This window comes from Pochonia chlamydosporia, assembly GCF_001653235.2.
Source record: "Pochonia chlamydosporia 170 chromosome Unknown PCv3seq00012, whole genome shotgun sequence".
Taxonomy (NCBI): domain Eukaryota; kingdom Fungi; phylum Ascomycota; class Sordariomycetes; order Hypocreales; family Clavicipitaceae; genus Pochonia; species Pochonia chlamydosporia.
This window is the reverse complement of record NW_019154047.1, coordinates 332,438-349,062: the sequence shown is the minus strand read 5'-3', so window position 1 is coordinate 349,062 and position 16,625 is coordinate 332,438. Positions and strand designations below refer to the sequence as shown.

The window sequence follows — 16,625 nt, the reverse complement described above, 5'->3', positions numbered from 1 at the left end:
CGCTCAACAACAGGTGGTTTCGACGAGTACTTTCAAGTGATTGAGATGCTCCTTGATCACCTTGAGTGGGCCATTTAAGGTGCAATAATCGAAGAGAATGATGATCATATGATGGAAGAGGTTCACTTGTTTGACGACATGGATGCAAAAACCCGTAGGCTCTTTAAAATTTACATCAAACTCGGTTGGAAAAAACTGAACGACTACTATGATAAACTGACCTCGACCGCCTATGTGGCGGTGGTTGTATTCCAGAGTAATAAATGGCGAGCTTTAGAGCAGCTTTGGAATCAGCTGCCGTCTCGTCAGACATCAGGGTGGAAAAAAGCTTACGCAGGGAACTTGACAAGCATCTGGGAGGAAAATTACAAGCACATGGCTCACGAGCCAGCCTGCAATGCCATGTTAGCATCTGGAAGCCATGATGCCTTGGACTACATTGAGCGTCGATTGGCGTTTAGTCGATGAATCGTTCGTCAAGACGCCGAAGGACTACAAAGTAAACGGCCAAAACCGCCAGCCGCACTCCCCACACAAGACGAGCTCGATCAATACCTCTCTGAGCCGCCGGTAGATAACATCGCCTACAAAGCCGATCCGATTGCTGGGTGGAGAGACGTTGGCGTGCGGTTTCCCCAGTTCTCTTACATGGCGGTTGATTTCCTCACAATTGCGTCGTCTTCCGCCGAAACAGAGAGAGACTTCAGCAGTTGCGGGAGGATGGTCGCACCGCTCAGATGCCGCCTACGACGTCACATAGTTGGCATGGCACAATGCCTTCGATCGTGGAGTAGGCAGACTTGCCTATCCTGATATGCTATCCTGATATCATCTCTGCTATCCTGCTATATCCGATATGATATATATCGGATATCGGATAAAGCCATCGCCCTTATCCTGATATCATCCCTGATATCAGGATAAGGCACCGATTTTAATTGGTCACCGCGAGGGGCTCACGGGGCATTTTTAGAGAGATCGCCCCATCGATGCTGTGCACTGATAAAGAGACATGAAAAGTCATCCAAGGCACTGTCCCTGCCTCGAGCACTACCGAGCCACGAGCTAGAGATATTTAAGCTCGTAGTTACAATATTGAATACTTTAGCACATTATGAGGGCAATATCATATTACCCCACCGAATGGTCTTCCCATCTCGGGAAGCTGCGGACTACTCGCCACTGCCATGGAGCCTCAAGATGAAGAAGCATCTTCATCTTCAGATCCCTTGAATTTTGACCACATATTCGGCGCGACATATCCGAATAGAGGCAAGTTGGGACCTTCGAGAAAGCGCAAAGCAAAGGGGCCCGTGGTGTACGAATGCCTTCTCTGTTCATGGTCAAATCCGAAACGAGACAACGCTGTATACCATGCGAAACGGAAGCACAACGACGCCATGGACTCATACAGAAATACGTTAATCGAAAGATCATCGGACCTTGGTCCTCCGTCAAAGCAGGCACGACTCGATGACTTCTACAATTCAACCCCACCATCATCAGCCCTCCGTAGAATGTTCAATCCCCAGCGCTACACTGAGAGCATGGTGGCGCTTCTCACACGTCGTCGGCTTCCATTCTCAGCAGTTACGTGGGATGAGATGCAGGATATTATGCTGGCCTGCAATCCGGCGATCGAGGATCTGATCATGGTCTCGAGACACGAAGCAATGCGTCACATCGCCGCAAACTTTAACCTGTATCAGTCGCAGCTGATGGCCAAGCTCCAGAGCGCCGCTTCAAAGGTCCATATCTCGTCGGATCTCTGGACGTCTCCACATCGACATGGTGTTCTGGCAATCTGTGCAAGGTGGGTTGACGAGGATTATCAGCCTAGAAGGACCCTTCTGGGTCTGCGGGAGATCAGGCACAGCCATTCTGGTGAACACCAGTCTCGACTCCTCTTCTCAACCCTTGAACTCTATGAGGTCACGAAACAACTCGGCTGTCATACAGGCGATAATGCTACGTCGAACGACACCTGTTTGCAGCATTGGTCAACTCGGATGAAGCGGGATCTTCAGGTGCGCCTCGTATTCAATGCTGCTTGTGCCTCACCCTCTTGCTTATTAGTCTAATCTGTGCCAGATCAACTGGGACCCGAAACGTCACCGCATTCGCTGTATCCTTCATATCATTAACCTGTCTCTTCAAGCCTGTCTTCTGGCGTCTTCACGTGAGGCACTTCAAGCTGCTCTTGAGGCTGCCAGCGACGCCACTGGCGATGAGCTCTACGAACGCTTCCGTCTAGTGCTCCAGGATGCGTCACTTCTGTCCGACAGTGACTCATCAGCCCACCGTGATTGGGCTGGAGGTCAGAAGAGACCCCAGACAGTGACGTTTCCAACACATCATCCATTCAAACGGGCAGTCCCTTTTCAAGAGCAGGCATAGAGCAAATAGCAATCACGGCACTGCAAGAAGAAAGGGTTGGCCAATGATCCCCGCTCTGCGAAAGCTGCATCAAATCGGGTTGTGGATAAGGAACTCATCGATCCACAGTGACGCGTGGGATGACAGCATCAAGTTACGGCTTGGCATTGATAATGATACACGTTGGAACTCATGGTATCGAATGATAGACAATTTGATGAGGAAAAAGCAGCAAGTCAAGCAGTTTCTCCTTGACCACGACAAGGAGTTGGGCGATAACATTCTCACCTCTTCAGATTGGGATTACCTGGAGAAAATGCATGCGTTTCTTCAACCTTTCACTTCCACGACGTTGTAGGCCCAAGGCGCGTCTACCTCACTCTCGAAGAGTCTCATGATCATGGATATATTGCTGCGCCATTACGAACAGAAGAAGGTTTAGTCCCTGGCAGACACTCGTCTGAAATCAATACAACGGCTGACCATTTCCACGACTAGGAGCTTTATGAAGCAGAGGACACGTATGGTTCGCTAATGCTACACTCAATTGACATGGGCTGGTTTGTGCTCGACAAGTATTACACTAGGTCAGAAGAGTCACCTATCTATGCAACTGCGCTCCTCCTCGACCCGTCAAAGAGGGCGCGATACCTTCAGGTACACTCGAAAGAAGAATGGGCGACGACTGCCATTGGCAGTGCGCGAACAATCTGGGAGGAGGAATACAGGACCGCCCACGACGAGGAAATCGCGGTGTCTGCCCAACCGCCGGTCGAAGCGCGTTGGCTTGCGCCACAGACAGCCGAACGAGCTGGACCGGCTTCTGGATGAGATGGTGGTGGCCGAGGACACAACGAGAGACGTGGATGATTTCGAAAATTTCATCCACGCCAAACCGATAAAGATTGAGGGTTGCCCTCTCCTCTGGTGGTGCCAAGGAGAACAACGGAAAACATACCCGCGTCTTAGTCGGATGGCCATCGATCTTCTGTCCGTTCCCCCTGGCTCTGCCGATGCCGAGTCAGCGTTAAGTGGAGGGAGACGTACCCTATCCTGGGATCGAGAAAGGATGTCTTGTGCCAATCTGGAGAAGGTTGAGTGCTATCACGATTTGGATAGCCAGGCTTTCTATCCATACTCGTATGGAATAAGGTATTCCATACAAAAGTATTCCATACACTTAATCCATACTCCATATCGCTCGCTAGTATTCCATACGTATGGAATACAGGAGAAAGTGGGTCCATGCAAATTCTCCTGGGCAATTTCAAGGGCTAGAATGTCTTCCTTCGCAGGCCAGGCGGTCCAACTCATTTTGGCCGCATGAACGGCCTACCATGGTCGCCTCCAGCCATTTTTGGTGGACCAGACTGTCCAGGTTGAGCTGGTAGACAACCTGAACCGCCTGGACCACCTTGCCACGAAATCAGTGTAGACGATCAAATGATAAGGCGGCAAACCCTGACAACTGGCTCACCGTGGAATATATGACGTCATTGTTTTGTATTCCATACGTATGGAATACTTTCCATACAAGGTATATTCCATATTCCATATTCCATACGGGTCTGTATGGAGTATGGAGTATGGATAGAAAGCCTGTGGATAGCTATGGATTGCATTGACAGTGGACTTGTCCTTGATTGAGCTATTTGGAGGGGAATTTATCTGCTAGTTATAGAAGGTCTTGGATAATGTGACCCTGTTGATAATTGCTTTTGTAGGATTTGAGCTTCCTTTTGATAGTCAATAGTGCCGGATAAAATCAGCTCTCGGCTGAATGCATTGTTTGTTGACAAGTGCATTGGTAATTGGCTGCGTGAAGACCTCATTGTACCGTCTTCACGTTGTGGATGAGGACTCGTCGTGGACGGGGAGGTGAACAGTAGCATCCCGGTTGACTCGGATAATGATTTGCACTAACTAATCAATGGACTAATTATGGAGAAGAAACCAGAAGAAACCAGTTAACTAGTGCTATATCATGTCTGCTGGTATCAACGTAATGTACGGAGCACGACATTCATTTTGCAATAGTTTCCTGCAAGTGCAGACGCGTCAGTGCGTAGACGCGTCAGTTTGAGCATATATATTTCCACGGCCGAGCTGGCCAGTGGTGGTGGCACTGAGACAATTGCCCAATTAGGCACACCCAGACCGACTCAGACCACCCCAGACCGACTGGCCTCGCCGGTCTGTCGGTCTGCGGTCTGCCAGACGGACTCAATCGGTCTGTCAGACGGTCTGTCTGTTAGCCACACTGGGTTGACAGATCTAATACCTACCTGTAAAAGAGCCCAAAAATATCCAGCTCGAATATTCTAGAAGCGGCGCCTATGATTAGCTCGCAGAAGTCAGAATATTGTTGTGATTATGACGAACACCACGCACAGCTGATGTAACATTGAGTTGGGCTCGACTGAACTGAAGCGAAGTTGGCACATTCCGGATATTGTTCTCCCTCTTCCTTGTATTCAAAGCCAATGTTAATTGGGATTGTTGCTACTACCCAGAACCTTGCCAAGCAAGGCGCAGTATGTTAGGGGACTTGCTGTATCTCGAGTGTATCAGCCGTACCATGTGACGGTCATTGAAGGCTGCATCTGTTCTGGAACCGTCTTCCAGGCAAACGAACGATTCATGTCTCTCCGTGGATGTGTAGCAAAAACAATACTTATCCCGAATGCCCTTCATTTCTCGATCCTGGATAACTGAAGCTCGAATAACACCAGCCAGGGCTATCTGTATGAATATTATTGTACTTTCTGTTGCCTATTTCCAGAAACATGGCTGGTTACACAGCGGACTCGTCATCAAGCGACGTGCTAAAGCAAGTTTCCTGGGGCTTTTCACCACCTGAAAAGGCGTGGCAACCCGGCGTTCTCGACGACTACCATTACTTTCTACTCCAAATTCTTACGCCTCCTAGGCCATACGCTCCTTCATTTCGTCGCCAACCACGCATCCCCAACGTCTTCTTTCCCGTCACACTGCCAAGATCGCAGATCTCAAGCCCGGGAAATACTCACGATGCACCTCAAACACTCCAGTAGCTGTCAGTTAACGCTTCGATGGAACCTGTTACACAGTAGAATTACGGTAAGGCGTTGCTGACATCCTCAGCGGTATTTCAAGTAGCATTGCTAATGCGACATCTACAATAAAGAGCTTTGCCAGCACTCCGTCATAGTATTGCTTAGGCACTTTTTCCGGGTATTTGGGCATGTCGAGGGACATGATTTCCCTCTCCTTTCGTAATCGATACCATAGGAGAAAATTGGGTTAAAAGAGCCGGGGGATCATGATCTTGGCGTGTCACACAATGTTTGTTTCGTTTATGTGTACTCGCTCGTACTTCCAAGTCTTCTGGAAGACCAATTACTACTCGACCGAGGGGGATCTTCTGTAACCACGTTGTCTCTTTCAACCCGGCGTCGTACAAGTTTACGTTAAACGGATGCGGCTCGTTAATGTCTGCAAGAGTCATCTGAACATTTGCTTGTAGTTAGTCGTATTAATAGTAGAACCGAATGGAATGTGTACTACTCGTTGACCGTCAGCTGATTTGCTGTGGCAATGTATTGCAAAAGGCAGCGGGTAGCTGGCCACTTCACGGGCCAACAGGCTTGCAAACTCTGAGAAGGGAAAACAGGCAGCGGGTGCTGCGTGTATGTGCTGGTTTCTATTCATATCCCATATTCCATATGCAACAAATCGTGTATGGGTTACAGAATTTTCTTCGTAAGGAATACAAAAAAGAAAAAGAAAAAAATACGTTATCTACGGTGCACAGGATACATTTTAGATAGGAATAACGAACGGTGAACCTCTTTGTCAATTATTTTACTGTGGTGTTGACCATTGCGGATTCCGCTGTTGGGGACATCAGTTGTGCAGCTGCTGGAGATTTGGCAAGGAAAACCTTAAGCCCGACCAGTCGCATAAGCTAAACAGCATGCATAACCCCATTCACATGGAAAGGACTCGGACGAGAGCAAGATGGTAGGTCCGTGTATTGAGGTTTGTATCATATTCATACCTCCCGTAGACGCGAGCGGCGAGTGATTATATTGCTCATGCATATATTGCAGATTGTTGACTTAGTGAATATCATGTACCAAGACATTTTTAGGGAGGTGAGTCGGTGCCTAGTGGCACGGGTCGTGCCACTAGGTATATAGGTGCGAGAGTTCTCAGCCAGAATCGAAAAGAAGCAGGTTTAATTGCAACAGATATGTGTTTTTGCCGCCGGAGTGGATATTACTGGATGCGTGAGGGTCCAGTTACCTGCTGTCGTTGTAAGAGATCGTTCGGCTTACGCCGTGCTTACAGTATCTTTAGGCACGGAAGCAGGCAAAATGGCGGAACATGACGACACATCACTTGCGGCGTCTATCCTACACGTTCTATATATCGCCTACCGCGGTGACGTCTTTAGTTAACAGAATCACGCACTCGTTTCACTCGCTGTAACGTTCAAAGATGCAGCATCTGATCCAGATCCCGAGAAGCAAGACGAGACGTCATCTGTACTCTGTTAGGCTGGCCGGCAACGACAACAACTTTGAGCAAGTGTAGGCACTTTTCACCCAACGCCCAAAGACCCCCGTCTCCCGGATCTCCCAACAACGAACACCGGACGATAGAGCTAAATTCATTCATTCTTTCAGTTTCAATGTTGCAGTTGCGTCCGTGGCGCGCAGCAGAGCGCCACAATACCACATGTGGCGAAATATTCGTCAATCAGGGAGGGAGATGAGCACAATGGCGCTGGCGCTAGTTGTCATTACTTGTGTGTCTTGATTCCCAACTCTCGTGGCTTGCGGTACCGGAAAGAGTACCGTCGTGATGAAAATTGTCTGTTCACTCACCGGCGACGGATTCTGAGTCCATGTCTTGTCACCAGATGCCGTTCCCAGACAGAACAGAAGCCGCCGTTTCAAAACTCTGTGTAGAATAGCGTCAAAATAATAGTCTGAGTAACTCCTTCTCCCTTGCTGAAGCGCGGCTCCCCCCCGGCATCACAATCCAGAGAAAGACAGGGAAATGCTAAAGACGTTATGGGCCTCCTGGTATGTAGTACAAATTTTCTTGGGTGATTCCATATTGTGACGTTGAATTCAAGTCTAAGTCACGGTTGGGGCGACCTGTCTTTGAAGGGCAGCATAGGGTACAGTTTGTTAACTGCCCAGCAATGGCGTCGAACGTACGCTGGGTGATATGTCGAATTTGTGCGGAACGCTTTCGTATGCGGCAATTAGGCTTCATCTTTAGTTCAAAAGATCTAAATGCCAAGTACCAAAAGTGTTCGTGTTATTCACGCATGTTCTTCTTGCAATCCTAACTCAATACACCATGGCTTCCATAGCTCCGACACTCATCGAAATTTGCTCAACCGTGCCTCTTCCCTTGGGACGTTGGACGCCTTTATGTTCTGGCTCTCACAAAACCACTGCATGGAAACGCTGGAGTTTACTCATGACTCAGGGCGGTACGCCGCTGAGAATTCGCCTTCACCTCAGAGCACTGAGCAATTCTGCGGCTGGTGGGAGAAGCTGATGCGAGTATACATCGTTCCGCGGGCTCCTTGCGAAGTCAATATGCCCTCGCCCGTCTGAGACCAACTTCTGAACCTCCCTACATCCACAAAGTCCACGGCTTGTGTCCGAGGCAGTTGGCACACATTTCAGGGGCCGTACAACCATCGCTAGAGTGGTTCGTCTTTCCGCAGCGCTTGCATCGTGTTTGTCTTTTGCATGCATGTTGTGTGTGGCAATCACAGCAGTTCTCGCAATGCTCTGGAGGCTTTAAATGAGTCTAACTAGTCGACTAGTGCCGAACAGGCTCCAAGTTCGTCTTGCTGGCTCAAGGAAGGAAACGATGATTGTCTTGTAGGGGAGTTGTTCATTGTCGTGGCGAAAGACTCGAAAGCTAACCGGCGCGAGTTCCGTCTGGTTGCTTATTTCGTCACGGACGGCCACGTCGTAGTTCAGTTCGTTTCCATAGAGGTCGGTAAGAATATGAGGGCAGTTATGTACGGCGTAAGTATACCACTTCTGGCAAGTCTCCACGGTGGTCGCGCCGATGTCTTCAGCCCATTCAGCTTGGCGTTCTACTAGTAAATCCCGCGCAGCTTTGTCTATGGATTGCCCTCCAGCGTTCACTTGGGGGACTTGCAGAATTCCGTTGAGTTCAATGCGTGTCTTACTGGAGACGTGAGCGCGGGTGGCGTAGCTGATGTTGTTTAGGGTAGGCACTGGTGGTTGCCTTTGGCGATGGGTGGCATAAGGTTTGTGTTGCTGTATGGGGAGTAGCGAGTTGGAGAGGCAGTCGCGTTGGCGACGTTGTTGCTATAGGTAGGTTCAGAAGTGTAGCTGGTCAGCGTTTTCAGAAATTCGAGGAAGCTGCTCGAGAAGTGCTTTTCAAAGCCGCGTTCTGGTCCGGTAGTGAATCACTTGGCTGCCTCGTTAAAGTGTGCGCAAAAGGTTCGAAACGCCTCGAGTTTGGCGTTGTACACGGCGACTTGTTCGTCGACGAGCTGGTCGGCTGCATCCGTGATGTCACGGGGGACTGCTGCTCATGTATTACTGGGGTAGGCAATGCAGGGAATTGGTCAAGCTGGAGGAGATTTACGTGTAATGTTAAGCAAATTGGTGTAATTTAGTCTGTTGTCTTAGCGGCCGAATGGCAAGAAAATACGATGATAAAGGAAGGTGGGGTAGGAGGGAGCCATGTTCCGTGTGAGCCAGCCGTAGGATCGTCTAGAAATGGCATTCAGAGATGGTCTGGCAGATGGTGACCGGCTTTCAAGAACGCTAGTTTCCCAAGTCGAAGCAGAAAGCTGGCCCATGCATGGATCCACAAGCGCAGGGAATTCCCAACTGAAAGCAACAACGTCGATTAAAGGATGCGCGAGACTATCTGAAAGTGCTCCTCACTACTGAAGCAAGCTCCTCGAAATGCACCTCAGTTTTCCATTTGCCTGTCCGAGTCTGTAGACCACCACACCATATCTAGTGTGGGCGATTTGTGCAGGGGCATTCAAGTGACTAACTTAGGGATTTTTTTTTTTAAAAAAAGGGGGAAGAAGGGGGGGGGCTTTCAAGACAAGGGGCGGATGCCATCCGGGAAAGCCTTCCGCATAGCCGCCAACCACACCACTGCTTGGGGATCCGAGCCGAACAGTGGGGCGGTTGTACTGGGGTCATGAATGATCACTTTTCGGTTCCCGGCCAACTCATCTATGAAGACGGAGAGCTCTCTCTTTGGGAGGCAGCAGTCTACCCATTCTACATTCTACATGCAATGCTCCGCGCTATCAACCTACAACTCGACGGTAGTGACGGTAAGAAAGACGGTCTTCGCACTCGGCGTACGAAGCAAGGTGAATACTTCTACTCTTTGCCTTTTTTGGTAGTGGCTCACATGCACGGGGGGTGTCAGCAACCTGCATTAGCCCCGTCTCCGATATTTAGAAAGACGCCATGTCGGCAATGTGTCGATCGAACCCACTTTTATATGTTTGTCTGGCAGAATTAGCGGGAGAGTGTGGATTTACAACGGCGCTAAATGTTTTAAATTGAACATGGAAAATCATACCTCCCGCGTACCAGGAACAGACACGGCTACCACGAAAGACTTTGGTCCGGTTCCCTGAAAGTTGAAGCGAGAGGCACTCGGAGGATGGAAAACGTTCTAGATGGCGAAGACTGAAGAAACAAGACCGCTCTTGTCCTTCTTGATGTTGCCTATGTGCCCAGATTCTACACGAACATCATCAGTGCGGAAAGGCTTGAAAAGAAAGGATTGTGGCGATGTGGAGTTGATAGCACGCTTCGTTTAGGCACCTATGAGGACGACTCCCTCCCTCTATTAGTCGCCATGAATGGCCAACCAGGTTTTAAGTAGTCACTCCAAACGGGAGAAGCACTATCGGACACGGTCATTGAGACTCAGTGAAGCCAACTCAAGCTTCGCCATAATTATTCGCGAAACATCACAGATTTTCGGCTCGACTTTCCAAACTTCCTTCCTTGGTAACTACTCCAAGGTTGCGCGGGAAATATTATTTGGCTTTGCTGTTCTTGTGATGACCGAGGCGGGATGCGGCAATTGAAGTAGTACGGCCCCCACGACAATTATCGGCAATTTACATGGCCCTGCTCCGGCTTTTAGCCCTCTCTTGCTAAAACCAGACATGCCGGATTCTTTGTGTCGCGACAGAGGTATCGACCGCTACGCCAAAACGAGGCTCGGTGTGAAATGCACCGAGTTTTGACCAGCCGTGTGGGCCATGCGACATTGCGTGGAAAAGATAAAATTACTGTCGGGGTATCTTGCAGGTGCCACTATTTCATCAAAAGAAACGCGACATAATTGTCCTTTGCTATGCAGCAGTGCAATCGACACTCACATCGTCGTCGGTGAAGCCTTTACTATGGTATACAGGGAGGAGCAGGAGGTTCGGGAACAGGTCATCAATGCTGAACGAGCCGCCAGTCATGGACATTTTTATTTGTCAAGATCGTCAATGAGCTTCAAGCCAACAGGTATGCCGCCGAACTGGATTGACTCCTCCTCTCAACGCACGGCCGGTCGAATTGTAAGATTCGCACGCGAGTTTGATCTTCGCCATTGCCCTTCTCAAGCATTTGTCCATTGCTAGCAGACACTCGGTATCAGCTTTATGTTAATGGGGTCCGGTTGGCCCTTGGGCCGGCACGCAGCAGCCCTCTTATTTGGTATTATGACACCGTCGGGGTTGCTTCATGTCTCAAGGAGGGCAAGAATCGCATCGAGTTCATAGTGTTGCGATACTTTTCTGCCTCTCGTTGTGCCATTCCCTTCCATAGGACGCATTTCCCTGGATTGGCAGTTATCGGTGTGATTTAAGCGTGTGGCGACGAGATTATTCTGGATTCCGCACAGCCAGGGTGGACTGCTGATGTAGACCAGAGAGTCTCGTTTCCGACAGGGTTAATTGACGATGTTTTCTTACATGTAAACGTATTCCATGTCACCTGGGCCCGAACTACCTTTCTAAAGAAGAAAATTATCAGATCAACGAGCGTGTTACCTCGGCATCCGTCCCCAATCAACAAGTCACACCGGTGCGTTACAGTATCAAGACGCTCAACGGGGAGTTGTCTCCTTGGCGCTCGAGATCTCGGCAAATCCCGATGCCTGAATCAAGCCCAGTTGCAATCGACACCATTAAATTCTGTAATAGTACCATGACGGAAGACAATTGGGTGGCATTTCTGCTAAGAAAGGCTCCTCTATCCTTGCTCTCAGAAGTCCTTCACACGTGCTCGAGACTCAAGCTGAGAGCCACTCAACAGCTTTCATACAATGGATCGTATTGTGCAAGGAACAATCATATGTAAAGTTCAAGATTCAGTACTCGGAGGGATACGAGCTAGAAACACATGCATACCCATTCTTCCGTACCAAAGCTGATCGCTTGGACGCAATAAATGGGCGAATTATTGGTCCGTTTGATGAGGTACACTTGAGTCTTGAACCAGATTCAAGTGTCATTTACGAGCCATTCTGGTTCAGGACATTTCGTGTTATTCGACTGCAAATCGCCATAGGGCCTCAGCCGGTCGAGTTGCAATCCTTTGCGGCCACTCAAGTCAATTATCCGCTGAACATCAAGGCATCTTGATGTGAGCCTGCCATGCCAGAGAACCAGAAAGTCTGGAACGTGTCCATCAGAACCATGCGAAATTGCATGTATGATGGTTACTCTGATTGTCCATTCTACGAACAACTACAGTATGCCTTGCCTTTCAGGGTCTAGTTTTACTTCACTTTCAAAGTAGCTGATCCTGACCCCGAGCTAAACTAGATATTCCGGCGACTCTCGTGTTGTCGCGATGCTTCACTACCTGCTCTCTGGAGATGATCGATTGATGAGGCAAGCCATTTCCAACTTTGCAGCGTCAGTGATATTTGAAGGTCTTCCGCAATCCCGATTTCCATCCCACGTCCCACAGATCGTTGCTGGATTTTCGCTGCTGTGGATTCTTCAAGTTTGCGACCACCACTTGTACTTTGGTGATTCTCAATTTGCGCGTTCATTTCTGCCGCGAATCGACGACGTATTGCACTTTTTCGACTCCCACATAGACGAATTTGGCTTGGTCAGCGGCTTGCCTGAAGATGTCTTGCAGTACGTTGATTGGGTTATAAGTTGGGAGGCGACAGATTCCCATCCAGACAAAGGCGTGCCAACCTCGGGTCGAAAGTCCAATTGACACACCTATTTCAGTATGCTGTATGCCTACGTCCTGAATGCAGCCGCCAAACTCGTATGTGACGTCGGCCGCCCTGGTTACGCAGACGAGTACAAGCCTCGTACCGCAGCAGTTGTCGCCGCAGTACGACAACATTGCTTCGACGGTTCCTCTTTCACAGATTCTACCCCCGATATCGCAGACGATATGGCCTTTTCTCTTGTCAAGCATTTGCTGCTCTGTGCGGAGCAGCTAGGGTGGAAGATGCCACCCGACGTCTTGGCAGCCTTTGCCGATGCCAGATTCTCCAAATGCTCCTACATGGTGCAATTTTATGTTCTTCTAGCCTTTACCATTGCAGGCTATATGGCATACGAAGAGTACTGCAGTCGTGTTTGGAACCCGTGGCACTAGATACTCGCAAACAACATGTCTACATGGGAGGAGAATGATGTGTGGCAGCGTTCAGATTGCCATGCTTGGGGAAGTGTGCCAATTTTCGAATTCTGTACTGAACTCGCTGGTATTCACTTCGCTTGGGTGCTCAAGGATATTGTTCAAGCCGCGATTGCTACTCACTGTCGAGTTGGTTGCAAAGGTGGGATTGGGTGCAGATAGCTTGGCTACCGTTTCGTGGAAACAAAACGTTGACAACTCAATACTCGTGGATTTGTCCTTAAATGTGGCTGCTGAGGTTATGAGTCAACTTCCTATGGCGATGAGATGAACCATGGACAAATAGATAGCCTTGTGTTAAATTATAGGGTTTGATAAGTTGTACTGTATAAACAATTCAGTATGTTCGAGGAATACGAAGTTGCAACTTACTGTAAAATGATGCGATGGTAATAATAATCCTAACACAAACTAGTTAGTTGGTTATATTAATACATATAACTAGAGTAAAAGGACAAAAACAAAAAAGGGAGGAGAAGGGAGGGAGGCACAACGCAATCAGACCTCATTGACGACCATAGCGGAGAGATTGTTGCTGCATGGCACGAAGGCGGCTCGCTACACGATTGCAACTAGCAAGTCAATTAGAGGCAAAATTGACAAACAGGTAGCCTGTGATCGGTCCCCGTCATGTCAAAGGAATTCCAGCCAAAGCAATTTACTTTGAGAAACTGTGAGTTTAAACATGGTTTGGAACCTGCGATATACTTACTTTTGTCACCTATTCTGGACTTGGAGTCTCGAACTGAGGCTCCGCTCTCATACGGTTATGTTGAACGTTTACCAAAACGTCTGATCCGCCTGACTACGACACGAAAGGATAATGCACCTGACCACGTAACAACAGACGATAATGATCACTATGGTCCAGGAGAATCGGACATCTGGCGTTCTAGCTCCAGTTCTCTTGTAGCGCTGAGAACAGTCCACTTCTAGACAGGTCCACCTGTGGTATAACACAGGCTGTCCTCGATGCCTGCCAAATCCTTTAACGATAGCGGTTTCTTTCTTAATATCCCCGACAGGCGTGCCGATATTCCCTTTAAGTCATGCACATGTGCTTATTTCCGCACTGTTGCAAGTAGTTACTGGCCCAATTACTCGAAGGAAGCGACGTGTAGGTGAATGAATCCGAGATAGATCTCTGTTGAAGGATGGCAGACAATTGATAAGTTCATACAAGACCAAACTGCTAATCGTTATGTCATTCCAGACTTAAACAAAAACACACTGAGGGGAAACTTGCAGTTGGCCCACTCTCCACAGTAGCAACAAGTGTCATATCGTGTCTGACAGCGGAGGCTCATACCATATGGCTAATCGTTAGATTGAGCAACCCGTTCCGTCAATAGATGCGGAGTTGTTCATGTTCGCGGCCGAGAACAACATCGACGTAAGACTCTTTCGATCTGGGACTGTCCTCAACTCGGAGGTTGAAAGAGATCACAGAGGGGCTGACGAAACCAACCGCGCCTGAACTGTTCCTTTACCCTAGGTCCGCCATACACAACATCCCATTCTTGACCTGAAGCATGCCATCGCTGAGCATGTGCCCGTTATCTATGGAGTTAGAAACATGAGCCCATAGGACTGAGGCGTCCCATGTCAGGGGCCAGGTTATTTAAGCCTTGCTTATCGCCGGCAAAAAGGGGCCACGGCTCCCGTCACCAACCTTGTTCATGCCGTGGGAGACGGGAGATGTGTCAATAGGATAAGCCGCGACGTCGGAGGGAATATTGTTCAATTCATTGGTTTGGTCCCTGGCTTTCTCGTTGCTGAGACCACAGGTCTTCTCAGCCTGGGCACGATTCTTAATTTTGAGCTTGAGGACGGCACAAGTGGTCCAATCCAGTTGGGTTGCCACGGCGAACAGAGCACTTTTGGAAGTGACGTTTTAAAACATCACTTCTAGAGAAGGCATCGCCGCAAAGCATGCACAGGTAAAGGCGGTCGCCGGTATCTATATAGGAAATTAGTTGGTGTGCATCACCTCGGTAGAAGACATAGCACAAAGTGACCAACTGCGGGCTAGGGAAGACTGGGGAGGACCTACGGCATAGCAGGCGGCGCTTCAAGTGCTTGGCGTGAAAGGTAGGACTTGGCGCAGTGTGGGCAAGGGTACTTGCCATCAGCATCCTTAGTTTGAACGGCGTTGTATTTTTCACCAGCAGCTGGAACCACAGGTCGACCAGCATTGCAAAGCAAGCTTCCACGGCGACCTTGAGATCCGACAACTCGAGGAGGCAGTGCTCCATTATATACAACACGGTTTGGAAGCATTACCGATGCAGAGCCACATGGAGGGGTAACGCCAGGTTGACCCGTGAGACCATTAGGAGGCATAGGATGTAGGGTTGGGGAGTCATATCTAGCACTCGAAGCTGGAACAATGGGCTGTGAGTGGGACGCGGTCCTGGTTGTTCCAGGCATCATGTGTGCCGAAATACCATAACTTTGATTGGGAGGATATGAGGTTTGCGCTATTGAGAAGAACAACAGGTCGTGTGCCCGACTGCGATGGTTGTAGGACTGAGGCCCGTTCATGGTCGCGTTAGGGTCGTGAGGAGTGCGAAGGGGTGCGTTTGCGGGAGCAGGGTAGTGATACTGTCGGAAGTTGGTTCGAAGATGTCGATTGCAATAAAGGCGTGGCTGTGCGGCGGAGGTTCTGCACATACCATTACTCGGGATGGGAGGACTGTTCACACTTGGATGTGAGACTCGTCCCCGTGCTTGGTTAGCGAGTTGATGGATCTCAGAGCAAGGTGTAGGAGCGATGCCGGTTATGGCAAACGACAACAACTGAAATAACACAGAGGTATGGAAAGAACGTCCCTGGCAGTAACGGTGAAGATATAACAACTAAGGGACTGTGATTGTGGTTATGCTGGTAGAAGAGACTTTAGGAAGGATGGGGAGTAATATTGACAATGGGGCTGGCGCGGGAGACAGCAGCTAAACAACCGACCCGCCACATCACTCACACGAATGATACTGGCAAAATACCCGAAGCGGCTACCCAAGTTCAATTCCACTTTACTCTAGAGAAAATCGACCACAATTGACATTGGAATGAGGATTACGGTGTATGGGTGTACAGGGCGGGGGGCAAGTTCGACGCGCCAGGTCACATCTACCAGTTGTTCTAGAGGCTCAGATCATCCCAGATAATACGGGCTCACAACCAATGGCTTCTTTATGGCTAGTGTCTTCTCTGACAACCGAAAGTTGACATTTGGGCCGACGATCGTATGAACAATTCAGTAAGCGTCTATGGACTGTTCTGTGATATTTTGTCCAACCACTGGCGCTCGGAAGCATTCAGGCATATAATGTTGTGGATTACAAACACGGACCCAACATTTGGGGCCCAAACTTTGTTTCAATCTGGATTTCATTTCACAAAGTGAGAGCTCTGGCTTGCATCTTGCTACCCGGTACCAACCATGAGCCATCCCAGTGGTTGCATAGCCTTCTTCTCCGAGTTTGGCAAACGTACAGCTGCAGTACAAAAAGCTTATCCGTCACATACACCGAAGACATGCTGCCATGGAT

The 16,625-nt window shown here is 49.1% G+C and overlaps 5 protein-coding genes across 5 annotated transcripts; 4 read left to right on the top strand and 1 right to left on the bottom strand.

Annotated features, from left to right (window-relative positions):
* Positions 1 to 108: 108 nt before the first annotated feature.
* On the top strand, positions 109 to 468 carry VFPPC_18296 (Ribonuclease H-like protein; the record flags this gene model as incomplete). Its single annotated transcript, XM_022429931.1, has 1 exon — positions 109 to 468. The coding sequence occupies one exon, from the start codon at positions 109 to 111 to the stop codon at positions 466 to 468; it is 360 nt and encodes a 119-aa protein (XP_022285059.1).
* Positions 469 to 1,187: 719 nt separating this feature from the next.
* On the top strand, positions 1,188 to 2,397 carry VFPPC_11464 (ribonuclease H-like protein; the record flags this gene model as incomplete). Its single annotated transcript, XM_018289645.1, has 2 exons — positions 1,188 to 2,027; positions 2,092 to 2,397. The coding sequence occupies 2 exons, from the start codon at positions 1,188 to 1,190 to the stop codon at positions 2,395 to 2,397; spliced, it is 1,146 nt and encodes a 381-aa protein (XP_018137050.1).
* A 586-nt stretch (positions 2,398 to 2,983) lies between these two features.
* On the top strand, positions 2,984 to 3,703 carry VFPPC_11465 (hypothetical protein; the record flags this gene model as incomplete). The annotated part of the gene is made up of 1 exon (XM_022428760.1): positions 2,984 to 3,703. One exon carries the CDS (start codon positions 2,984 to 2,986, stop codon positions 3,701 to 3,703), a length of 720 nt encoding a protein of 239 aa, XP_022283991.1.
* An 8,554-nt stretch (positions 3,704 to 12,257) lies between these two features.
* On the top strand, positions 12,258 to 13,031 carry VFPPC_11469 (alpha-L-rhamnosidase; the record flags this gene model as incomplete). The annotated part of the gene is made up of 2 exons (XM_018289649.1): positions 12,258 to 12,553; positions 12,653 to 13,031. 2 exons carry the CDS (start codon positions 12,258 to 12,260, stop codon positions 13,029 to 13,031), a joined length of 675 nt encoding a protein of 224 aa, XP_018137054.1.
* Positions 13,032 to 14,694: 1,663 nt separating this feature from the next.
* Positions 14,695 to 15,617, bottom strand: VFPPC_11470 (hypothetical protein; the record flags this gene model as incomplete). Its single annotated transcript, XM_018289650.2, has 2 exons — positions 14,695 to 14,950; positions 15,127 to 15,617. 2 exons carry the CDS (start codon positions 15,615 to 15,617, stop codon positions 14,695 to 14,697), a joined length of 747 nt encoding a protein of 248 aa, XP_018137055.2.
* Positions 15,618 to 16,625: the final 1,008 nt, after the last annotated feature.